This window comes from Pavona decussata, unplaced genomic scaffold (genome assembly GCF_977016875.1).
Source record: "Pavona decussata unplaced genomic scaffold, jaPavDecu1.1 SCAFFOLD_300, whole genome shotgun sequence".
In the NCBI taxonomy this organism is placed as follows: Eukaryota; Metazoa; Cnidaria; class Anthozoa; order Scleractinia; family Agariciidae; genus Pavona; species Pavona decussata.
In genome coordinates, this window is record NW_028145697.1 from 1,297,744 (window position 1) to 1,323,634 (window position 25,891).

The 25,891-nt window shown below is 39.7% G+C and overlaps 4 protein-coding genes across 7 annotated transcripts in view; 3 read left to right on the top strand and 1 right to left on the bottom strand.

Moving 5' to 3' along the window:
• Window positions 1-25,891, top strand: part of LOC146454528 (uncharacterized) — a 92,301-nt gene that overhangs the window by 45,225 nt on the left and 21,185 nt on the right. Inside the window, exons 1-2 of one of the 2 annotated variants that reach the window (XR_014859254.1) lie at window positions 966-1,033; window positions 1,350-2,266. The exons of the other annotated variant lie outside the window; for it this stretch is intronic. The gene's annotated coding sequence lies outside the window, so the exon portion shown is untranslated. Of the gene's footprint in view, window positions 1-965; window positions 1,034-1,349; window positions 2,267-25,891 lie in introns of those variants that run through there. 2 annotated transcript variants of the gene reach the window in all.
• LOC146454531 (uncharacterized) overlaps window positions 7,674-25,891 on the bottom strand; it is a 70,574-nt gene continuing 52,356 nt past the window's right edge. The window contains exon 9 of the mRNA XM_085095420.1: window positions 7,674-7,803. Coding sequence (XP_084951546.1) covers window positions 7,689-7,803 — 115 coding nt within the window. The 3' untranslated portion in view covers window positions 7,674-7,688. The remainder of the gene's footprint in view (window positions 7,804-25,891) is intronic.
• LOC146454532 (uncharacterized) lies at window positions 12,091-22,903 on the top strand. Its single transcript, XM_085095417.1, has 3 exons — window positions 12,091-12,319; window positions 14,467-15,180; window positions 18,484-22,903. The coding sequence occupies exons 2-3, from the start codon at window positions 14,484-14,486 to the stop codon at window positions 20,253-20,255; spliced, it is 2,469 nt and encodes an 822-aa protein (XP_084951543.1). The 5' UTR covers window positions 12,091-12,319; window positions 14,467-14,483; the 3' UTR covers window positions 20,256-22,903.
• Window positions 12,383-25,891, top strand: part of LOC146454533 (uncharacterized) — a 34,694-nt gene continuing 21,185 nt past the window's right edge. For 2 of the 3 annotated variants that reach the window (XM_085095411.1, XM_085095415.1), the window contains exon 1: window positions 12,383-12,738. The gene's annotated coding sequence lies outside the window, so the exon portion shown is untranslated. The remainder of the gene's footprint in view (window positions 12,739-25,891) is intronic. The other variant, XM_085095416.1, reaches the window with a different exon arrangement.

A 25,891-nucleotide genomic window follows, 5' to 3' on the forward strand; every position in this document is an offset into this window, starting at 1 on the left:
ATCATCAAATAACAATGCAACACAATCATTGCATCCATCTTTCTTTATAACAAATAATAGCTTATTTGTTGTTTGCAAAAACCTTACGGTATCTAAGTACTTCTGACATCATTCATTACACGGAATGCCCGCAGGGCATGACGTGTCTAGGTTTCGGTCGGGTATCTTTTTTTTCATCGGTGTCGCAAATGTACACATTAATTTATGCATAAAACTCCGTCCTCCCCTAGTAAGGATATTTTGTTCTGATTGTCTTCAACAGAAGCGGCCCAATCAAAATCTATTTTTCAGGTACATATCACGAGAGAGGGGACCCACTCATCACTTCTGTGTGACGTCAAATTATCATTTGATTTATTCATTAAAACTAGATTAAATTCTTCCCTCTCCCAGAAGGGATCTATTGTTTTGATTGTCTTGAACAAAAGCGGCCCAATCAAACTCCATTATCTGCGCGTATATCACGAGGGAGGGGACCCACTCATCTCTACTTGTGTGACGTCAAAGCAAATCATCATTTGGAAAAGTTGTTTTCGTTCAATGGCGGCCACATGTCTGAATTTAAGACTCCCGATCTGCCGTTTTCAGAGAGAAAACCAACCTTTTTCAAGCAGTAAATCGAAATAATAACTTCTAGGTAGTACTCGACAGTTGAAACGGCGGAAATTGGGAGAGTTCACAGCAAAGAAAATCCGCTTTAAAAAACAGATCGAATGATCAACGCGAAGGATTAGAGCTAGAGGAGGCCAGACCAGTTCAGCGGGGTCATGACGTTATTGCATAGTTATTTCTGGTATGATTCCTAGTAACACAACGATAAGTATCACGCAATATATCTGAACAAAACCATTCAGACAATTATTTCAATGGCCAAGGGAGGATATTTTTTAAATATCTACGAAACATACAATGGGGAATAATTGGGGCTAGAAGCATTCCGTGTAATGCCATTAGAGGGGCATCTTGTTTAAACTACATTAAATGTTATCACAAATGAACGGGACTAGTCACAGGAACAAGTCGCAGGGACAAAGTCCCTTTAAGGGACTATGCTAACCCAGGCGCATGCGCGAGTTGTTGAGAAGCACTTTGAAATCGTTGGCCCAATTTTTTCAAATACGGTCGGAGAGTTCAGGAAGCTGTTTTAATAAGTTTGAATCGCGTTCATCGTCGGAAAATTAGCTGAATTTTTTTCTTTGCAAACGTTCTTTAGCACTGATTACAGAAGCTGTTTGTTGCGATATTTTTGAAAGCTTTTGCAATGGCGGAAAAGAAAAAAAATGCACGCAGAGTTGTATGCAAATTAGTCTAAACCGAACTCTCCTGCGCATGTGCCCCTGGTGACATAGTCTCTTTAAACTACCCGCATTCGTAAATTATCTAGTCACGGGGCACCAAACTTGGATCCCTGCCGGACTTTTACCGCGAATTCAAACTTTCAAACTAGTTTGAATTCGTGGGGCAAGTGGCAGAAACTTCTCCATTTGATTTGTATATTGTTCGTGTAAGAAGTCCTAGGGACAACAGACACAAACCGTCAACCAATCAAAGGGGAAATCGGAGTGTCCCTGTGACAAGAACGCTCGTGTAAACACTACAGGCGGACTTGTCCCTGAGACCAGTCCCTTCGTGTACGTCGTGCAGGCGACTACATGCAGAGACTTGTTCCGGTGACAAGGGCCTGCGACCAGTCCCTTAATGTGCGCCGACCTTTATCGGTATAATAGCTGGTGTCTTCAGGAAAATAACTTTTATGCATCCACGCTGTTTTCGTTGAAACTATGCGAAACAAAGTTATGCTTCCTAGCTTTACACAGAATTTTGTTTTTGTTTTTGGCGGATAACATTCAGTCAAACTATAAAGTATAATGTAAACAGGAGTGGCAGAACATTCCTTTCTATAGCAAAAACCTATCCCGGACAAAAAAAGAACGGCCTAAAAAGTGTTTTACTTGTGATATTTGTAAGCTTCTGTGCCAGCACAAAAGCTATCTGATACAACCCCAGGCATTACAGAAACTAGAATAACTGATTAACGCTGGTACGGCTTAAACTTGAAGTAAAATCAAAGCAAAACTGAACTGTTCAAGAAAGTGGTTTTGATGCTACGACTTTGGGCGAAATTCTCAATTGTGGCAATGTAAATGTCTACAAATAAAAAATGTAAATACTTTGTTTATAGTGGAAGTGCAATTAGCTAAATCAAGCAAGTTTAAAGGCGCTCCACTCAAATAATAGGACAATTAAAGGATAACTGAACAGCAAATTATTTGTGCCGTTTATTGCGCTGTGCATTGTCGATCTGACTATTGAGTCTTTGGCTGACATCGTAGCATATGACCATTCAAATGAAAGCTACTGAGCGGTACTTTACTGCGATGGTGATTATTATGCTGTGAAGATGCACTGACATTTTGAAAAGAAGTTATCGGAGTGGGTGACGGCTGAAATTGAAGGGTTATGCGCTTTGTCAGAATTGCCATACAGTAAAATGCTGCTCAGTTGCCATACAATATTGAGAGAGATTAAGGATTATGTTTACGAAAAACGGCAAAAATGACCACGTGACCAAGACTATCCTACGTTTGCCTGGCACTCACTGTTTTCTGTTTCTAAGTAAAGTTGAGTAGTTTCGTGTTAGTATCAAATGCCTGAATTATTTTGCACTATTCTCATTTATTTACTAATTCTTTTGAGGAATTACCTAAATGAGAACCTGTTTGCCGTTTGCCGAGTAAACCCGATTCTAAATCTCTCCAGTAGCTTTAATTACCCGGGATGCCCTGAAGGGGCATACCGTGTCTAAAAACGGGTCGATTTCTTTTTTTTTTTTCTTCTTCCATGATGAGCTTAGGTGAAGAAAAAAATGTATGCTAATGAGCTTACGGTGAGTTGAAATCGCCAATGGCTTATCATTAACTGCAACAAGAGAAACCGTTTTGCACCTTTGCATGTTATAATTCATGGTCGGAATGGTCTTTTTTCACACGTGCGGAGTTCCAGCAGTCACGCAGAGAGAAACAGAATTCCAGACATCGCGCTTTGTGCAGATCGAACGCGCGAGGAATACTTTCGTTTTATCCACGCGAACGGTAACCAGTAACGAAGGTTCTTTAAACGCTTTTTGTAAGACATGGTTCTTTTGCTCGAATAGTAACTCCAGGGCACAGACTTAATATAATATGAACCACTCAAAATAGGCAACTGGGCGATTTAGCATTTTAAAAGAACATCGAATCAAAGAACAAACGCAAACAATTCCTGCCAAAAGCAGTAGAATCGCGGCACAGAGTTTGGGACATTTATTGACTGCACAAAATGTAACAATATTTATTGTAGCACAAGCCGCGCTAGACACTGTGTTTTTGTGAACATTTTTTGTATGGTGGCTGTTTTGAGAAGCGATTTTCTGACGATCCAAACGGCCTTTCAAATTTTCACGCACGGCAAATGAAAGAAGGGTCTTTCCTGAAACAAAACCCGTTTCAACTTTGAAAATAGGTCAACAGGAACCATTCGCCTTTTGAGTTTGAAAACTAGCTGTTGGAGTGGCGTTTGAAAATGGCGCGTCTTGGGTCGAAGAGCTATTGTCATAAGCACAGGTGTGCATAACAATGGATGTCAAAACTAACAATAGCCTATTCAAGAAAACCACTTGACTGTAAAATATTCCAATTACCGCGAATTTTAAAAGTGTTCTTGTTGGCACAGCTGGTTCATTCGAAAACCTGTCGCGCAATGAACCAGGAAAGCGAAAACGCAAGCGATCGGGAGCTCTCTTCAGAGCTTTAGCTTCTTCGAAAACCCGATCCACCCGCTGTTCATCAATATTGTACCTCCTTTTGTAAACGAAACTGACAGCCCTATGTTTCACTTCGAACTAAACGGCGAAGCAGTTTGGAGATGGAGAGAAGTCTGTGGGCAACCCAGCAAAGTGTTTGCAATTTTATAATCAAGTATTCTGTCTCTCGGCTACCGATTAGCGTAATCTGCTCGGGAGCGTGTTGGAAGTGCGTTGTTCTGTAACACTGGTACCGTCAATAGCTTGTAGCTTTTAACGTTTCTTAGCAGAATGTTCTAGTTAAAGCTTCCCTTTTTTTTTTTCACAACAAAGAGAATGGTATACCAAGGCACGCGCGCGCTAACTTTTTTCAATAATAAGTAACTCAAGATTTTCGCACGACCAGACGGCATTCAAGTTATCGTAGGTTCGAATGATTTTTTTTTGCCGTGGCTTAGCGGAAGGTAAGAGTTGCCCTATGCAAAAATAGTGTGAAGCTGATCAATCGCTCTTGAAAAACCCCTCGATCTGTTAGACTACTGAAAGTCAAAATACTAGTTCAAAGCACTTATTAAGCCACAGTGCGAAGGTGCGATATTAGAAAAGAATAGAAAGAGCATAAGTTCATCAGGCCTTTGTCTTTTAGCTCCGCTCCGACAAGTTGATGAGGTAAACATTATTCCCTGCGGAGCAGTGCGCACGTAAATTTGGACCAATGACAGTCATTCAGTTTACGCTTCACCGCTAATATTACAGATCTATGATTTTTGCCGTGCAGTAAGTAAATGTCCCGAGAACAATAGGCATTCTGCGCAATGGTAATCACATTCAACAAAATTCGGAGTCTTTTTTCCACAAAAAAAAAAAGAGAAAGAAAGAAAAGTGATACAATTGCACATTGACGATACAAAGCAAGTGATCGTCTCCGCGCGTTGCATTCGGTCGTCCCTAAAATGGAAGAAAAAAGGAATAGTTGAAAAACTGGAGTGCGAGGTTGGTATTCCTCTCATAAAGAGTTATAAAGAATTGGGACTACAAAGCAGTGTTACTGTATACTACATTTGTACTCGACAGAGCAGCTATGCGCAACGCAGAAGCAAAATATTACAAAGCAGAATATTACAGTAAGCTAGATTAATATCCTGCCCGACAGATAACAACAGCTCACTGAAAAGAAAGCTGACTACCCAAGTAGAGCAGAATTGGTTATTGCGATATTAATTAGTGGAAGCAGAGGATTAATATCGCGCGGTGATGGTTGAATTAATGTGGCGCGCGGTAGATAAAAACAGTGCAGTAAATAAATGACTAAGAGCCAAGCTATGCAATACAATAAGTTCAAAAAACAGAATCTTAAAATTGATATAGCCTATTTACAAATTTCACTACTCACCAATGCCTTGCCTTGCTTTTATATGATCGTAAATCCATGTCGAATACGCGCGATTTTTTCAACCTCGATCAGTTTCCCGCCATAATAACAAAGATTCAACAAGACTTCGACTCTTGGCAATGGTCTGAAGAGGTACATCCTTCCAAAATATCGTTCTAATTCCTAAACGTATACGTTGCTTTTCGACATTTCAATCCTATGATACTTGCGTTAAGTGCTGAGAGGAAATTTGTTAGCCAAATTCAAAGACAGACAATGCTGGGTCAATTCACACTAATACAACTCAATTTCAGAAGTACATTATTTTATCGAAGCTGGCGTCGATTTATCTGAGCATCGCATTCCCAAGTGAAGAAAATAAAAACGAATGACCCAAGAACGATTTTCCTCGGCTTTATGGTAGATACAACTTACCAAGTAGAATATGCATGTGTAAAGGTCAATCCCCGAGCAGAGGAAGTGGTCTGCTGTTATTCAATAAATTAAATTGCTGCCCGCCGCAATTATCGATAGATACAAAAAATTCCATTTCTTTGTGACAGTCTGGGCTGGGAAATGTTATGAAAACGAAGGCAAACCAATGTCAAAATCGCCAGTTGAGCGTAGAAAATCATACAATACCATTCCGGAAAACACTGCGCGTCGCAAGGTACGAGTTTGTCTCGAAAGCGCAAGATGAAACTGCGTGACTATAATACACTGTGGCTGTTTCATGTTACATTTCCAGGCATACGATGACACATCGAGCACAATATTAAGAGGACCCCTAGGTGGAATTTTTTCCTGCTCAAAGCTGCTCATGCGTAGCCACAAATTTGTACATTAATTTATTCATTAAACCCTCCCCTCTCCTACTCGGGATGTATTGTTCTGATTGTCTTCAACAGAAGCAGGCCAATCAAAATCCATTCTTGTCGCTTATATCGCGAGGGAGGGGACCCACTCACCCCTACCTGTGTGACGTCAACGCATCATTTGATTTCTTCATTAAAACTGCATGAAATTGTGGCGCCATATTGTTAACATGTTGTGGACTCAAGTGCGACGAAATTTCACCATTTTGAAAAGGTAAATCGAAAGATTAACTTCTAAGAAGCACTCGACATCTAAAACGGTGGAGTTTGGAGAGTTCCTGGCGAAGGAATCGTGCTTTTTTTGACAGTTCTAAAACCACGACGGGACTGAAAAGAGGTCATTGAGCAGCTTACGTTATCGTAATGGAACTACCGAAACTTCCGGTGAAACCCTATGTAACTTAACACAAGGGAAACAACGTAATGCGATCTTCGTGACTCAAACTTTTCCATTAGCAAGGATAGTTTTATAAATCTGCGAAGCATACGGTTGGAATAAATGAATCAGCTACAGCATCTCGCGTTTATGCCAGTATAGGCATCTTGTTTGAATTTCGTTCACAGAATCGACACTTTGAAATAAGAACTAGTGGCAGGCAGTCGTGTTTTTATCCACAGCAAACCTAATAAACGATTTGAACGAAAACGAACTGTGGCCAAATGAAAAACAAAATAATAATAATAATAATAATAATAATAATAATAATAATAATAATAAGTCGTTTAAAGATATGGTTTTTACTTGGATAGCTTAAAGCTGATAAGATTTCTGTAAATCTGTGAGTTAACTACCGAAGTCTGAAGTCTGAAGTTCCTTCTCGGCCACGGTAGTTTACTTAATCATTCTATGATTTTACTAAAAATGTTTCACGTTTTTTAAAGTGAAGTATGTCAAGTACCGTGATGTGAAACTTTAAACACAGATGGGGCCGATCAGTCCCCACATAATTCACTTTAAGAAACTTGAAACCTTTTTAGTCAGGCATAAAATGATTTGATCACTCTTTGACTAAAAAAACAAAATTTATCAGCTTTAAGCTCTCAAAGTAAACGGTTTATCCTTAAACAGACTTGTTTTAACGTTTGACCGCGGTTAAACCGCGCACCACACCTGGTCTCGTCCCAGTCCCTCGCCCTCAGCTCCTTTGGCGCCAAAATAATAGTTAGAATAAACAGTAGTCACAGCACTGATTAAACTCCAAATACTCACACCTGGCAATGCATTGTAACAAATACGGAGAATTGACGCTTTGACCTTGAGTACGAAAAGTCTTTAAATGAAACCTCTACGAGTAAGCTGACCTACACTTTAAATAATTATCGAAACCGCCTCTGCTACAACGGAGAATTTGTCATAAATAGTACAACTTCATAAATTAAAAAATACCATAAAAATAGGCACCTTCTTTGTATTCTAGCATTGAAATTCCAGTGGAAAAAATATTGACCTGGGTTCAATTAATTTCGTTGGAAAATAACTATAACGATGTCAGTTTCGCAAATTGGAAAAATATGCTAAAGTCTTTTCCAATATTAATAGAACAACGCCTTTTTTCCGTGATTAAAATAAATAAATAAATAAATAAATAAATAAATAAATAAATAAAGATAAGCCCATAAATTTGGTGTCCCAAAATTTCTCTGTACTGCTGAACGAATCTTACTCAGGTTTATTTTCATAGCAATAAACTGTTTCTCTACTATCCCCTGGGGAATTCAGAATTCCTTCCAGGTCCTTGTGCTGAAGGGCTAAGAGATGGCCGTTCTTCATGCACCTTTGAAAGGAACATCATGTAAGATTCTTAGAGCTGACACAGTTGTGAGTAATAAAGCCACACTGTGAATTCAAACGATATGATTCAGCGCCAAAGTGCCAATTTAGCAGTGGTGATCTAGGGTCTGATCAAGAGAGGAGTGGTCTAGCTGTTTCAATCCCGTCTTGGGGTATTGTGGTCACAGTTTGGGGAGAAATGGCATTATGAGAGATCATTTCAGCCCAATCTTGGAATCATTTTAGTCGTTAAATAAATTTCAACCCTTGGGATTGTTTGGCCCTCAAAAGAGCACTGTATTTTACCCACCCAATCGGCCCTAATTTTGAGGCAAATTTTAAAGTACAAAAACCAAAATAAACATTAGTCAATTACAACAGACACACTTGACAACGAGCCAATCAGAACTCGAAGCAGGTGCATGCGCCACGCGCGGGAAAAGGTGTGCAAAACGAGTCCTGGTTGGGTTGGGTTTTACCATTTTTAATTGGTTCAGAAAGTGACGCGAAATCCTTTTAGACGGTTGGAGCGCCAGAGAAGAGGAAACAGAGCGAAACTTTCGAAATTAAAACCGAAACTGTTCAAATGTAACTAAAACAGACTACCATTATTTCTAACGCGAACAGTACTCCCGAAGAAAAAAAAAAGAAATAACTATTCAGCTCGCGACAAAGATAGAAGATATAACGAACGCCTTCCATCTGTCAGAACTGGCCAATCAGACTGGTCGCTCCGTAAATGGAGTGAACCAATTTGAAGGACTGCTTCTTCGAATTCTTCAAAATGACACATTCTGCGAAGGGTGAGCGCTATTTTCAAGGAATTCCGAAAAGTGGCATATAAACTGTTGTTTACTTATTGGTGCATTCCCTTTGTGAAATGATCGATCTGGCCTGCCAGTTCTGACAAGTGAAAATCGGCTTAAATTACTTGAACAATTAAGGTCTGCATGCCATCATTCCGTTCTTTCAAAATTAATGATCCTAACGGTACAAAAGACAAGCGTCACAGACGAACTCTGCAAAATTTAAAAGCTAATTTAATAGGTAAAAGACCGTCGCAGTTACCATGGGAACAATGCTTAATCTGCTGCGAAGAGAGGGAACCTCTGAAAGAAATTCGAACCCAGGACCTCTGCGATGCAGGTACAGTTTTTCCACCAACTTGGATTCAGTCGAACCTCCCGTAAGCGACCACCCAAAACGCCAAGATTTAGAAGATTTAGTGGTTGCTTACGGGAGGTGGTCGCTTACGAGAATCGAATCAGAGGGGGTCTCTTCCGAAAACAGGTTTCACACATCTCGTTATTAGAAGATAATTTATTGCATACATTTTCAAAGTTAGAATACGAGCTGTGTTAGGTTGTCACTAAAAGTTCCTCGAAAACTCTGATTGGCATAGTACATACAGCGAACATGGAGATTATACCATGAGTCCAGTGGTCGCTTACCATAGGTTTATAACAATGAAAAAATATACCCTTCACTTCAAAAATAGGTCGCGGTCGCTTACGTGAGGTGGTCGTTTACGAGAGGTTCCAACTATAGGGCTTTGAATGGGAAAAATGTGGTGTTTTGGACGGTGATTGCTTATGGGAGGTGGTCGCTTACAAGAGGTGGTCGCACATGGAGGTTCGACTACATTTGTCCAGCTAAGAACTACCCCGGATGTCAGAGACTTTTCTTGCTCGGTTTCTGGTTCCGTTTGAAGTCTCCTACTGTCTTAATTATGACTCGCGCGAAAAACCGATCCCAAGCCCCAGCAGCGCGCGGGAAAAAAACCTCTGGTATCCAGAACTGACTGGGAGCTGGTCGTTTCGTGAGTTTCCGTGAAGAATGAATGCGAAATACAGGAAAACTGCGGATGAAAGATTTAATAGTACGCAGGTCGGGCAGCATGAATAAATCCATGATATTTCGTATATTTCTAAATTAATTCAAAAATAAAGTTCACTGTAAGTCTCAATATTTCTTGGTAACTCGAGATAACTGACAGGAGTAGCGAAGGTCGTCATTCTTACACGGGGTAAGATATTTGTCACGAAGAAAACGTTTTCCCTGCCTGCGGCATTAGTAGTGAGCGATCCCGCACTCTTTATACAAGATATTGACTGGGATAGGACCATTAGCCGTAAGGAGGCTAAAGAAGAGAGCTTGAGGAGCGACCGGAACTAGGGCACAGCAATCGGACAAAGCGATGGGTATTGGTGAGCCCTGAACCACTTGATAAGGAGCAAGCAAGGCCGAAGCCGGTGAATTTGATGTCGTCTTGTGAGATGCCAGTCGCAGTCAAACGTCGAAGACGTGGGTGACACTAGGTTTGTCTTTCGTAAAAAGGAGAAGAACGCCGCTATGAAAAGAGCCAAAGTCAAAGAGTAAAATATTAACTTGAATTCAAAGCGACGACGGATGGAAAGCAAAAAACCTGGCATGATTGGATACTTCTGATGCGGGGTTGCTATTCCTAACATACGCTTCTTTGCAAGTTTTTAAAACCGTAGTAATTAAACGCGTCTGTAGACGAACTTTGCAAATAGCGGAGAAGCAGGCGAATAGACGCAACTCTACTTTCGACGGGTCAAGAAAGCAGCATATGCGGAGATAGTTGATAGCACCGGAGGTTAGGAGGGCCACCAACGAGAGAACGAGTGGCAGAAATGATCAAAGTAATTCAATTGAGATCACCTGCAGGTTCCGTATTGTTCCTTGAGCATAAGCCTGGGTTTGGTCCCGTGAGACAAGGTGGCGTAAATGGGAATGTGGCAATCCTAATGAGAGGATCGCTGTCAGTGGAGAGGATGCCTGAGAAGGGACTAGATTAAAGGTCGATTTCGAAGTCAAACAGTTGTGTAGGACAGAAGATATAATTGATGGGGAAGTCTGCGGTCAATTTAGCGAGACGCTGCTGGCGAAGGAGATAAATGCCACGGACTTAAGAGATCGGCGAAGGAGTTTTCTAAGTCTGGGATATACTTCGCACGAAGCCGGTCGGTGTCATGGCGGTCTGTAAGAAACCTGATTTACCGTAAACAAAGTTGCATAACTTGCGAAACACGGCCAGAGTTGGTGGCGAGGACGCTATTCACGTTATTTTGTCTCATTGGAAAAAGATGCGCTGGCCGCAAAGAAAGGCACCCCAAAGCTTGAGGGTGACCATGACACAGTATTCAGGAGTTCGAAGATGTTGATGTTGATGTTATGTCCATAGCGGTGGATAATTGCATTAGGGTAATGGGGTGTGGAAGTAAAGCCCGTTAAAATAGCCTCTGGGGTCAGTAGAACAGGAAAACATAGCCTCGGGTACCGGTTACTGCAGGGGTCGGTAGACCAGGAAAAAGCGGTCATCAAGCCAGGGCGAAGTTTTCATAATAGACACACCATTGTAGAATGGCAGCACCAGCTAAAGTCCGATTTATTAATGGCGGGCAGTTGGCACATTTTAGACGTCCTGTGTAAGAGAAAACTGTTCAAAAGGTTCGAGCGGGGCGAACGCATCCGGTGACAAAAGACAAAAACGGCGAGCAAGGACTGCAGATCATGACAAGAGAAGTGATCGACGTGAACCAAAGCCGCACAGGGATGAAACCGTTCCTTAAGTCTGGAGGAGGTCACAGAAATGCCATATTTGGTCGGTTGTCTTTTAGCGGTCGAACCACCACGGCTTCTACCTCCCCATAACACTAACTTCACTAGTCTACGGTAACCATGTTACCTCATGTTCTCTTGTCCAACGCATCCATACACAAGAATCATCTTGCTAACATCTCCCAATATGTCCCGTTGTAATACAGAGAGGTTTAGTTTTATAATTGTTTTGTTCAGTTGTTTAATTTCCTTTTGTTCTACAGTTGTGATGGGGCTCAATGCTCAGCGACAAAATTGTATCCCACAACTGAGTCCCACAGGTTGAAAATGTCGTTTAATTTAAATGCTCCCTTACCCTAAGGTTTTCAAGTAAAAATAAGAAATTAAGCATATTGTTAATAACACAAAAGGCAGGGAAACCGATTAAATACGTGGCAGTGATCAATTAGATTGAATTTGTGCGTCAACTTTTCAACGCGCACTTTCGTCAGAAGACTGAACAGCAAAAAGGTATCCCGATGAGAACGAAAAATACTTGCAAAAAGTAAATCTAGAAATAGCACAAAAATAATTAACGTTACTTTCACTTTTCATTTCTGTCCTCCCTTCCCTCTCAACCCCCCAGCCCCCTCCCCAACCCTCCACAATGTATATCTCAGACTGTTTGTCATGTAACTGCTGTTACGATGTAAACAACAGATTGTTTCATGTTTCCCGTCTTTCTTAGAAATCTCGTGACTTTGCAGAACACCTCAGGCTGTTGACTACGGGGTTGATTTTCATTTCAGTGTTCGTAATTCTCTATTTGGAAGGTCAGCAATTCAGAATAATCTGTGGTTTAAACAGCGACCAAAACGTTTTCTTAACTGTGCAGAAAACTGGTTTCAGTTGCACGAGCTACTTCTCGTTTCGCGGACAGAAACGGCTTGATTAAGGTATGGCCCTTTACCGGTAATCGACTCAACACTAACTTAACTTGGCTTTTATATATACTCTTTCTCAAGCCCTGATAATATTTATTCATCAACACTTTTGAAGAGTTGAAGGAATAAAAGATCAGGAGCGTACTGACATGATTTCAGACTACCATCGATCGCGTGAGCCGCGCCGCTTGTGATCACGAACACACGCAAACGGAAATATTGCTCATTAGTACCTCGCAAAGGAAGTCGAAGACTTAAGCATACCTCAATCATGACGGTACAAATAATATGTGATGATTTCAGATGAATTTTATTAATTTTTCAGAGTTTATCAAGGCAGATTTAAGGTTTCCACTCCGATCCACGGTCGACTGACATCAGCTTGTGGGGCGGCGTCTCCCTGATCTGTGATCAGTATTGCGACATTTCAGGTTTGTTTCATCTTGGACATGCATAGCTCATACCTTCAGTACACAAGCGTGCCTATGTAGCTTTCACCGATTACTGCAGTTGTAGCAGAAAAAACAGAACTCACTTATTGTTTATTACTAAGAAACGCATTTCAGCAAAGAATCGAGAAACTGAAGCTCATTTGCATTTACACAAATTAGAATCTGTTTGGCGTCTGGATACCGTTGTATTAAAACGTGTTTTAAAAGTTCTGATCATAATAAACATCTAAATTCAGAATGATTCAGTCTTTCAACTTGATTACTGGTAAAGTTTTCCTACGGGGCTGATCCCAGCTGGCAGTTAATGTGTCCTGAAATGTATTGCTCAGATGCATGTACGCATCATTGGGCAGGTTTTGTGTAAGGAAAAGACTATGGAGGAAATGACTCCAATTTTAATTCATTCGCTTGTCTTGGTGTCAAATAATCATATCGTTGCAACAATTGAAAACAACTAATCTTAGTTCTGAAACATCCACACCAACATTCACTCGGCTTTAAATGAAACTTGAACTATTCCTCCAATTAATTAATACATTTAAGTCTCCATTTAATTAATGATGTCTCTTTTCCAACAGACGTATGCAGCTTTACTAAGAGTTCAGGATAAGTTTAATTTGTGGACGTTAAAGATCCAAATAAAACTCAAAGGTAAGGCAAGTAAGAGTTCATCTTTCCCAATACCCACTATATGAATTAGGTAATATATCATCCTGTGCTAAAACTGAGACCTAGCTTGTCTAAAAAATTTTTTTAAAAAAAATTTCCATTGACAAAGAAATGAAAACTTATTCAAAGCTTGTAACATTCATTTGAATGGCCACACTGTAGAATTTGAAGCACTGAATTAAAACTCTGAACTACCTTTTGTATCATGCTAAACAACATCACAAACCACTGATCAACTATCTTTTTTCTTAAATTAATGGTCACACTTAAATGGTTCTTGAATAGTAAAATGACTGGCCCTCCACAAATTGAAAAGTTTGTACCAACTTGAACTTCATTACAAACAGAATCACAAGAAAGCACTGCTCAGAAGCTATCACTTGAATTGTCATTCTGAAAGAATTCCTCCACACACTGAAAAGCTAGAACCATTCAGTGCAACACAGTTGAAGATCTCCACCTATTTTTATAGAAGAGGAACTCCCCCCTCCCCCAACACCATTTTTTTGAACCACCTTAAACTAATCATGATAAACAGCATTACAGGGCAACACTGCTCAAAAGCATTCTTGAATCCATGGTCATACTCAAGATTTTCCAGACATACTTAAAACTTAGAATCATTTACTGTAACACAGTTGAAGATCGATCCACAACTATTTTAATAGCAGTATAGGTGAGGCCTCCACTGTAGTATTTCAATCAAGGTTTCCAAGGTTCAAACCACCTTATACAAAATCTAACAATACACCTAATTTACAGGAAAATGCTCAATGTTTTTTAGCCACCTTGTTCATCATGATAAGCAATTTCACACTGTTCCTTAGATTTCTCTGGAGTGATTTAAGATAACATTATCAAAGAGGAGAGATTACGTAAAATATAATCACTCCCATCGGTTTCCCTTATTTGGCAAAGGTATTGCGTTGTTTAACGAGAGATTGTTTACTTCCCAAATCCTTAACGCCAGCAATATCAGCTGTAGAAAGTGACCACTGAATACACTCTGTCAGTAATCAGCCAAACTTGTTTTCTTAGATTAATACTTCATCTCTATGGCAACTGCAACAGCATCTACGAAGGAGACGACCAACTATGCTCGGTTGTGTCGTCTGCTGGTGGATATCGTTACCCAGGCACTGAGAGACCAATTCAATGCCGTCCACTTAACAGCAAATCTACAAGCTGTCTTGGCGGCAAACAAAGCTTCATTGCTGATGCTGAAAGGAAAGAAGATAATCAACCCAACTCAGTGGGGCAAGCTCTTCCCTGCCATCCCATCTTCTGTATCATCAGCTTTTTTTGACACCACTCTGTTGATGGTCCTGTTGCGCAACATTTGTGGCCTAGCTGCTCCAGCATCAGGCTGGGATTCCCTTCCTCCCTCAACAGACATAAGTCTTGAAGCAGACATCGCTCGTGTGAAGTACTTCAGAAACACTGTTTATGCTCACGCTGAGTGTGCTTCTGTTGATGATACAACTTTTAACAAATATTGGAGTGAGATCCGGGACACTCTGGTGCGGCTGGGAGGAGTTGCCTATAAAACAGCTGTTGACAATCTTGAAACAGAATGTATGGATCCTGCTGTGGAGGAACATTACAAGGAGCTTCTCAGTCAGTGGAAAAATGACGAAGACAACATAAAAGATGAGTTGAAGGAAATCGGCACCGACATAAAAAACCTCACAAAAAAGATTGATGACTTGGTAGAATCCACTGTGTCTTCAAAGAAGGAAACATGTGCCGAAGGTGAATTGTTGCACTGTCATGTAAACACAAACAACATGTAACCTAAACACCCCCCCCCCCCCCTCGCCCTTTAAATCATTACCCCTAAGACCCTTGATACTGTAAGATGAACTATGGTTTGTGTAAATTAATTATGATATCCATAAATTATTGATAGATATTTTAATTTACACAAACCATAGTTCATGTTACAGACTATCAAGGATCTTGGGGGGTGATGTTTTAAGAGGTGGGGGGCGGGGGGTGCTTCTGTGATCCTCTCAATTTCCAGCATGGCTGGGCACAAAGGTTCCGCTCTTTGTCACTGAGATCATTACATTGCGGAAACCACACAGCATAATGTGAACTGACAGAGGAAATCCATCGCATCCAGCATTATAAATCTCACAATTTAAACTCTTTCTCCTCTGGAAATCATTTAAAATCCAACTAGAAATACCAATCAATTTACAACAACAAATGTCCCATCAGTGCATGATCAAAGTTTCTCAGACAAGCACGACTGAATAATCCACACACAATCCACAAACAAACTCAGCACATTCTATGAAAACAAATGGCAACAACAACATTAATCTACAATTAAGTTTTGAAGAGTATCTTTGATTTAAAACTGAACACTCCCTTTTCAACTGTCACAAAAATGTACCGCAAGGGAGGGAACTGACTGCCCCTCAACCAACCCCCTGTCCCTCCTTTCTCTTTCCTGTTTATTTACCCTTTTCAAAAGCACACAAAAGGTAATTGTGTTGAATTACGATCAGGAAGTAAAGTACAATAGTATTTAACTTTTTGCATAACTGGGAGATAGGTTTTAGCATATATGATGTACGTTTTCTGCGACTTGCATTTAAGGACGCGTACGGTGCCTACTATAATGTTACTGCGCATACGTTCTGCGCATCTCTAGATACTTGGGTTTCCTATGGGTGGTGCCTGCTAATACAGGAATATTTTTGCGCGGTTTAAAACTATGCAGAGAAAGCAGAACTTAGCAAACGCTTTTGGTATCAGGCTCGAAAGAAAATTGGGGGTATAACCATGAATTTTTCAGAGATAATTAAGCTTCAATTTGGGAAAAAATCCCATACATTGCTTCATATTTTGGCGCTTTTAAGATATTATTGCTTAATTATCTCTGAAAAATGCGTGGCTACCCCCAATTTTCGTTTTGGATTCCAACAGGCCTTCCTAAGATCTGCTTTTCCCGCATAGTCATAAACCGCACAAAAATTCTTTGATATTAGTAGGCACCGTCCTTAACAAGGCAATACCTACCTTATCAAACAGTTCTTTCACGTAATTTCATAAGCTCAAGCTGTCAGGCCACCTTATTATTGCTCCAATTTTTTGGTATCTTTTTTAGAAAAGCACAAGAACTGGGCAACTCAACCAAACAGTAGCCTCCTGAAAAATTTATATTCATGAACATCTGCTTGAAAAATGCTTCAATTAATATTTGAGAGAACTGTTTTACGAGCATTAATCAGAAAAGGCTCATGGATACTCTTAATTTTATCCAGTCAGGAGTCCCACCTTGATCCCACCATAGGGTTACGTGAAATGATTTACAAGTTTCTGTGATGAATATTTTTATATTTTAATGCTTTGCCATTATCAATTTCGTCTTCCCCTAGTCTATCCACCTTCAAAAGAAAGCTTCTTGATTTCCTCAGTTAATTGCATGAAACGTCCCACTCTGTTATGTCTTTATACTCTTACCACCGTATGTTAAAAAATCTAAATACAATGTCTTAACTGGTCTTAAAGTCCTAACATATCTCCGAGGAGACCTCTCAGTATAAGCTCGGGGGTTTCTTGAGGTCTCCTCGCCACTTCTTACTTCTTCTTTTACTATTATTATTTACTCTAAACTTATGTATGATCCTAGTCTATGTTTGTATGTCGTGGTGAATAAATAAATAAATGCTTCCAAGTAAATACAGTATAATGCACAATAAAAAAAATATCCAGGAAAGGATGGGGGGGGGGGAGGGTTATGGGCAAAATCCCATGCATTCCCTAAATTAATAAGAGCATAGCCTCTTCAGGTACCAGACCCCATTACTATCCCTCGATGAACATTTCAATCAATACATAATATCACGTTCTGCTCCCCGATTACAGGACCCATCCCACATCTTGCCAAACCTGCATTGTATACTCTCAAATATCATGAATTATATCTAACAAAACTTTGCCCCAACTTAGTACAAGACACGTTTACACAAATTCATGCATTGTACCACAATCAGAAACTTAATTTCAGTCATTAACTAACAAAGTTGAAAAGTAAAGTAGAACAATGTTATTATAATTGCTCCACCCTTTAAGTGTTTACATAGCTTTTTATGCAGTCAGTGTGGTATTTAGTCGTCTTAGTGTCGTAATTGGACCAAAGTAATCACTGTGACCTGTCGCAACAAAATTATTGAAACAGCATAAAAGGAAAAAGAAAATGATGCTTTGATAGCTTATGCTCGGCTCAGCCAGGGATATTGGAATAGCTGGAAGCATGGAATATGTTACTTCACTTCTCTTGTTGAGAAGGATTATTCGAGGACTGCCAGCTGTTTTGCAGTGTAAATACCAAAAACAAAATAATCATGAAACCTCAAAGCAAATACAAGAAAATGGAGCCAAGGTCGTGAAAACGCAACCAAACAACTCACATTTGGTTTTGGGTCTAATTCTTATTGGTTTGTGTTTGTTGGTTTTTGTATTCTTTCTAAAAAGAATACACAAATTTTGCTCAATTCCAGCTTCTAGCCCATTCCATTCCCAGTGTCCAAAAATAGTTATCAAATCCTATTCCCAGTGCACTGAATCCCATTTTTCAAGGAAAAAAAAGTACATGTAGATCCCAGTTCTCATTTTATTCCTTCAGAACCCTGTTTAGAATTAACGATATTAACAGCATTAACATAGGGACGATTACCAGCCGCTGTTTGGAAAATGAGCCCGCGCTCATGCCTCTTCTCAGACAATCTTGTATCCAGAGTCCTCTGACGCTCTTTGGCCAGCAGTCGGTCGCCAGGGGAGACTCTAAGGAACTGGAATTTTATTACCGCAGGGTTTCTGCCGTAAAACAATACAAGCCATTGAAAGGACAGCCAATAAAAAAAAGAACTTTTTATAGTTCCCCAGGGTCTCTCCTCGCGACCAACCGATGGCCAAGGAGCCTGAGGACTCTCGGTACGAGACCGCAACTCAAGAAGGAAAACGAGACCCGAGGGAACAGCGGAAATTAAGCCTAGAATTAACATGACTTTACTTACCCCTTTTATACTCGATCTACTTAAGGTAAAATCCTCAACCCGGAGATGTCATTTGATACCTCTCTGGTTTGCCGAGAGAAACATCACGAGAGTGAACTTCTTAACTTGTTCTGTAAACAATGTAAAGTCTGCATCTGTGACAAGTGTGGGCAGACGCGTCACAGTCATCACACCAAAGTAGATATCGAGCAAGCCGCCAAGGAATGCAAAGTTAACATAGAAGAGATTACAGAAGAAATGAAGAAAGAAGTTGCTGATTTCGAGTTACAAGTAGAAAGGTCTAAAGAAAAAACGAGGAAAAGCAGAGAGAAAATTGCCGCAGCTCGAAACAAAGCATTAACATATCTTGAGGAACTAATGCGAGTTTTGAAAGAATATGAAACAACCACGATGAGTAAGTTAGATGTTATTGAGCAAACAGAATTAAGAGGTAACGCAACGCAGTTGGAACACTTTCAGACTTCCATCGACCAGTTACAAAAATCCGTGGAGTATTGCGAGGCTATCTTACAAAGAAACAAAAGCATTGAAATCCTGCAAGTGCATCAAACTCTCGTCGAGCGGTGTAGAGAACTTCTCAACGTTGAGAAACTGAACATGAACAAGCCGCTTCATACAACACTACATGTAAGGTACGAAATAAATGAAGATCTTGTTGAGACTCTAAGATGCGCTATTCCTGGTCGACTTGTTGTTAGTAACACGGATCATTTGCAGTCAGTAGCAGAAGGAAAAGGCTTGAAAGAAGCAGACGTCGGAAACAAAGCTGAGTTTCTTATAACAACGAAAGATTCCAACCAAAAGCAGTGTTACGATGAAGATGATCAGATTATTGTGAAAGTAGTGACACCATCAGGAGAGAACTTAAAGAACGAAATCACTCTTCGCAAAGATGGTGAATACAGGGTCACCTACACACCAGATTGTGTCGGTACACATGACCTGGTGATTGAAATTAACGGTCAGCCGATGACTGGTAGTCCATGGAGTCTTCATGTGTCTCCACATCATTACAGGCCCTTGTTCTCGTTTGGGTCACACGGGGAAGGAGAAGGACAGTTTGATCAACCCTATGACATTGCAATAGATGAGAACACAGGAAACATTGCAGTCGCTGATTATAATAACAATAGGGTGCAGCTGTTTAATTCAGAAGGCAGACATTTAAGCACTGTGAGTCGTAAAGAAATAATTCAACCCACTTCAGTAGCATTCACCAGGTCTAGTAATCTAATTGTCATTGCTTCTTACAAGATTTTTCATTTTAACGAAAGAAGGCAATTGGTTACAAAGATCACCAACAAACACCTGAAGGAACCATTCCGCCTGACTTTTGCACGCGATGGACGCATGGTGGTGTGTGACTTGGGTGACAAAACAGTCAAGGTCCTGTCCCCTGACGGTACACAGCTGTTACTCACCATCAGAGATCCAGACCATGAGACACCGATGTTCGCTATTTCTCATCAGGACATATTTGTTGTCTCCTATTTCTTGAGAAATAATATGAAAGTATTCAGCAACGATGGATTGTTTTTACATAAAATCGACACACTGGGGGCTGGTGACGGACAGCTTCCTACTCCAATTGGCCTCGCTGTTGACAAGTTTTCAAACCTGGTGGTGTGCGACTCTAATAACAGCATAATTCCAATTTTAACCCTTGATGGCAAATTTGTCAGCAAAATACAAGATCACCCCACTGGTCTTGCTTATCCGCTTTTTGTTGCTGTGTCACCCACTGGGCAGCTGTGTATTACTGACGTGAGAAAACACTGTGTACATGTGTTCAAGTAGAGGGGTTTGATTTTAATGAATTCAAAATATCAATGCTTCCACTTTAAAACATAGCATAGTATTGTGACCATCAGTGCCATAGCATTTTTTGCGTCTATTCCAATATTTTGGGTATTTTTTTTACTTTTTCTTTTTTATTAAGAAAAATTTTGATATTTTTTGCCTTTTTGTATTTTTTTTTCTGTTCGTTTTATTTCAATTTCTTTCTTTTGTATTAATTATTTGTTTTTTATTGTAATTTTATTTTTCTTTCCGGCCCAGGGGTCCGTTTCTCGAACGTCCCGGTACTGAACCTACCGGGCCCGATAAGTGTATTTTTAAATGTTTTTTCGCCGATTACAAAGTGGCTACAGATATGGTACTTGGCCAATGTTTTCATAGAATTACAAGACTTTAAAATTTAGTATTCAATGCTAACAAAAATTGACTTCTGGTAAGAAACATTTGTCACCAAAGACACTTAGCAGGCCCGGTAAGTTACCGGGACTTTCGAGAAACGGGCCCCAGGAGTGTCATAGACCATGATGCATGACGCACAAGTAAAAGTAATACGCATATTTGGTTTTTATAAACTGAGTTGATGAGATAATTTTGCCGGTTATTCATAACGAGATTCGAGAGTTGACATTTCTAAAGTAAAATGCTGCACTTCTTCTAGAGTTGTTTATGGGGACCTGTAACAAAGCGAGACCATCTTTAAATTCGGTTAAACGATAGATAATTAATTGATTGTTATTTATAGGACGCCTGAGGCGGTTTTTTTTACTGTACAAAGAACTCACTTTACGGTGGATATCGTGGCATATTCATAATCGTTTTGCACGTAATACGAACAGCACTAGTATAGCTGTAGTTTGATAATAAGCGAGCGGGGCCAGTAAAATGGCTTTCACTGAGCAAAAAACAATGCAACTCAATCATTGCATCCATCTTTGTATATAACAAAAAATATTAATTTTAATTGTTTGTTGTCGTCAAAACTTTTACAGTATCTAAATACTTCTGCCATTGTTATTTATTTAAACTAGATTTTAATGTTGTCACAAACGAAGGAGATTAGTCACAGGAACAAGTCGCAGGGACAAAGTCCCTTTTTAAACTACCCGCATTCGTCAAATAATCTAGTCACGGGGCACTTACTTGGATCCCTGCGACTTGTAACACGATTTCAAACTTTCAAACTAGTTTCAATTCGTGGGGCAAGCCGCGGGGACTCCTCCATTCAATTTGTATTTTGTTTGTGGAACAAGTCTTTTGGACAACAGACAAAAACCATCAACCAATTAAAGGGAAAATCGGAGTGTCCCTGTGACAAAAGCGCTCGTGTAAACACTACAGGGGACTTGTCCCTGAGACTGGTCCCTTTGTGTGCGCCGTGCAGGCGACTCGATGCAGAGACTTGTTCCGGTAACAAGAACCTGCGACCAGTCGCTTAATGTGCGTCGACCTTTATCTGTATAATAGCGGGTGTCGTCTGAAAAATAAGTTTTATGCATCCATGCTGTTTTCGTTGAAACTATGTGAAACAAAGTTGTGCTCCCTAGCTTCACGCAGAATTTTGTTTTTGTGTTTGGTGGAAAGCAGAAAACTATAGAATATAATGTAAACAGGAGAGGCAGAACATTACTTTCAATAGCAAAACCCTATGCCGTACAAAAATGAAACGACCTAAAAAGTGTTTTACTTGTAATGTTTGTAAGCTTCTGTTCCAGCACAAAAGCTATCTGATACAACCCCAGGCATTAAAGAAACTAGAATAACTGATTAATGCTGATACGGCTTAAACTTGAAGTAAAATCAACGCAAATTTGAACTGTTCAAGAAAGTGACTTTGATACTACGACTGTAAACGAAATTCTTAATTGTAGCAATGTAAATGTTTACAAATAAAAAATGTAAATACTTTGTTTATAGTGGAGGTGCAGTTAGCTACATCAAGCAAGTTTAAAGGCGCTCCACTCAAATAATCTGACAATTAAACAATGACTGAAAAGCAAATTATTTGTGCTGTTTATTACGCTGTTTATTGTCGATCTGATTATTGAGTCTTTGGATAAAACCGCAGCGTTTGACCATTTAAATGAAAGCTACTGAGCGGTACTTTACTGCGATGGTGATTATTATGCTGTGAAGATGCACTGACATTTTGAAAAGAAGATATCGGAGTGAGTGACGACTGAAATTGAAGGGTGATTCGCTTTGCTAGAATTGCCATACAGTAAAATGCTGCTTAGTTGCCGTACAATGTTAAGAGAGAGTTAGGATTATGTTTACGAAAAACGGCAAAAATGACCACGTGACCAAGACTATCCTACGTTTGCCTAGCACTCGCTGTTTTCCGTTTCTAAGTAAGGTTGAGTAGTTTCGTGTTAGTATCAAATGCCAGAATTATTTTGCACTATTCTCATTTATTTACCAATTCTTTTGTGGAGACATAAATGGAAACCTGTTTGCCGTTTGCCGAGTGAACACGATTCTAAATCTCTCCAGTGGCTTTAATTTAAATTTCGTTCACAGAATCGACACTTTGAAATAAGAAATAGGCAGGCGGTCGTGTTTTTATCCACAACAAACTTAATAGACGGTTTGAACGAAAACGGACTGTGGCGACACCCCGACCGCGCACCTTAACCGCGGACAAATTAAAACAAATAATGATAATGATAATGATAATGATAATGATAATGATAATGATAATGATAATAATAATAATGATAATGATAATAATAATGATAATAACAATAACAATAACAATAATAATAATAATAATAATAATTATAATAATAATAATAATAATAATAATAATAATAACAGTAATAACAATAATAATAACAACAATAATAAAAAGTCGTTTAAAGATATGGTTTTTACTTGGATAGCTCAAAGGTGATAAGATTTCTGTTAATCTGTGAGTTAACTACTGAAGTCTGAAGTCTGAAGTCTCTTCTCGGCCACGGTAGTTTACGTAATCATTCTATGAGTTTACTAAAACATGCATGTTTCACGTTTTTTAGTGTGAAGTATGTCTAGTTTTCAAACTTTAAACACAGGCGGGGCCGATCAGTATCCATATAATTCACTTTAAAAAAACTTGAAACCTTTTACTTAGTCATATGTATATGATATGTATATGTATGTATGTATGTCTGAGCTGATTTGCAAAAAGGTGGCTACAGAAATTGAGCACATTTTGAGACTTTCTAAGCTGAAGGAATATGCTAGCCATTAACAATACTCCAGTTACGGTTCATCACAAGAAAGTAAGGTCAGGAAATACTATGCAGGAGAAAAGAGGGGCTTTTCTTTTGAATTAGACGTGACATTGACACCTGAGTGAAATGAGACATGACCTGTGATCCGACTAAACAAGTGTGACATTTGGCAATATTATTAACGGCGCTAACGCATCTTAAATTTCAACCAAAACCCGGTCTTTAAGCGCTAAAGACTAGCCTTTTACAAAAGAATCGGCTTAATCATGGCAAGACAGCGTTTTAAAATGGTTTTCCGTCTTAATTATAAATTCAAGACGTAATGAGAATCACGCCGAACGAACATCTGGAAATTATTTATGACATTGAGTCCGGAAATCCGACCAAAATCACACTTCTCGACTAATCGATGACTAGCCTAACAACGCTACAGTTATAACGGCGAAAAATAATAGAATAGCTTTTCAAACTCACGCTTTTTGAGGAGAAAATCCTTGCCCATCCTTGCTAGTGTTTTCCATACTAACTGAAGTCCCGGATGTTGCAATCAACATTTGAAAAGGGAAGGGTTAGCGCCCTTTTCCACCACAAAAATAAACTAAGTCTTTGGCTGGGTGAAAAATTCGCGACAATTTCACGTTGCCCGAATAGAACTCATCCCTAAGACCTACTTTTTAAAGCCAAAGACTGTCACCTCCTCAAGCAAAGCCCACAATATACAAGCCTTTAATAGTCCAAGCCCGAGTAACTGAAAATTACCCGTTTAGCTTAAAACAGGACTACTGGTAGCAAGCATATTAGACGAGGCAGGAACTGCACTCGTAAGACTTCTTCCCTCACTAGACTTAATGATGTCCTCAGGAAAACTTTGCTTCAGGAAGCCAAACGAAACGCTAGGTCTAATGACTTAGTTCTGATCTCAGAGCGCGCGCCGAATTCAAAGCCAAATCGTTGCGCGGTTAGAAGACGTTTGAGAGAGAGTGGGGCTAGGTTTGCAAATCAGGAGGGGAGGGGGTGGGGGTAGGAAAAAAATATTTTGGTTTTACAAATATTTGCTAATGACCATTGTAATCTATTAAGTTACTGATTTGAAATTCAATAAGAAACGCTAAAATAAATAAATAAATATCTTGAGAAAAGGTAACAAAAACTTCAATTTCTGTAGCCACCTTCTGGAAAATCAGCTCAGATGTATGTATGTACGTACGTACGTACGTACGTACGTACGTACGTACGTACGTATGTACGTATGTATGTATGTATGTATGTATGTATGTATGTATGTATGTATGTATGTATGTATGTATGTATGTATGTATGTATGTATTTGATGACTCTTTGACGTAAAAAAAACTTACCAGCTTTAAGCTCTCCAGGTAAAAGCCTTATCTTTGAAGAGACTATTTCTTACGTTTGACCGCGGTTGAACCGCGCACCACACCTGGTCTCGTCCCAGTCCCTCGCCCTGAGCTCCCTTGGCGCCAATATAATAGTTAGAATAAACATTAGTCACAGCACTGATTAAACACGAAATACTCACTACCTAGCCTGCGTGGCAGGCGCTAGAAAGGGGAAGAGAGAGGGGAAAATTGGGCGCGCGAGAAACGCGCGGCGCGAGGGAGAGGGGAAAAGGAAGCGCCTGCAGCAAACCCATTGTTTATTTCGTCTTTCTCGTTCGCCGGCGAACGAAAAATCGCCATTGGGTCGTTTTTAATTATGCGTCAATCATTGCCTGATACGACCTTCTGATTGGTCCAGATGTTTTGGAAGCCATTTGAGACTGAAAATCAATATTGCAGATGCACTCGAAACAGACAGGGAAGCCAAGTTTGAGCAAATTTTGAAGGAAATCTTGCTGGAGTTAGAAGATAAAGGTCGCAAAATAATCTTGAAAGATGAACAGAGAAAAGCGGGGAAACAACTGTATGGAAAGAAAGACTTGGTGGCAGTTTTACCGACGGGTTTCGGAAGGAGTCTTATCTTCCAGTTGCTGGTGTTATTAGGAAAATAGAAATCGCAATGGCGACACTCAAACTGCTTCTGTGCAAGTAATTTGCCCTCTTACTAGCATTATTAACGACCGACTTTTTGAAGTGGAGAGTATGGGTTTATCTGCGAGTAATTTGTCGGAAAAGCTCGCTGATTTCACAGTATTTATTTTATTGCACTCGATGGATTTCTGCCAATTAAATAATCGCCTTGTGATCAAAATTCTCACCCATTCGCTGTTGCAGAGTAATCATTGATTTGTGAGACATACAAACACCCAGGAGGTTTAACCGCCCAAAGTCCTTAAAACTAACACACTGTGGAAAATAATTTTTGAAATCCTGTACGCAATAGCGTAATTCTTTTCGATCGGCCATACCGCTTAGTGTTTATCCAATATTTCGCGCACTCTGGGTTCCTGCGAAAAAAATACTT

Bases quoted from the DNA above. Each gene is read 5' to 3' on its own strand.
- LOC146454532 (XM_085095417.1), top strand. From the start codon at position 14,484: ATGGCAACTGCAACAGCATCTACGAAGGAGACGACCAACTATGCTCGG. The intron at 15,181-18,483 runs GTGAATTGTTGC...GATCTACTTAAG, and splicing joins GAAGGAAACATGTGCCGAAG to GTAAAATCCTCAACCCGGAG.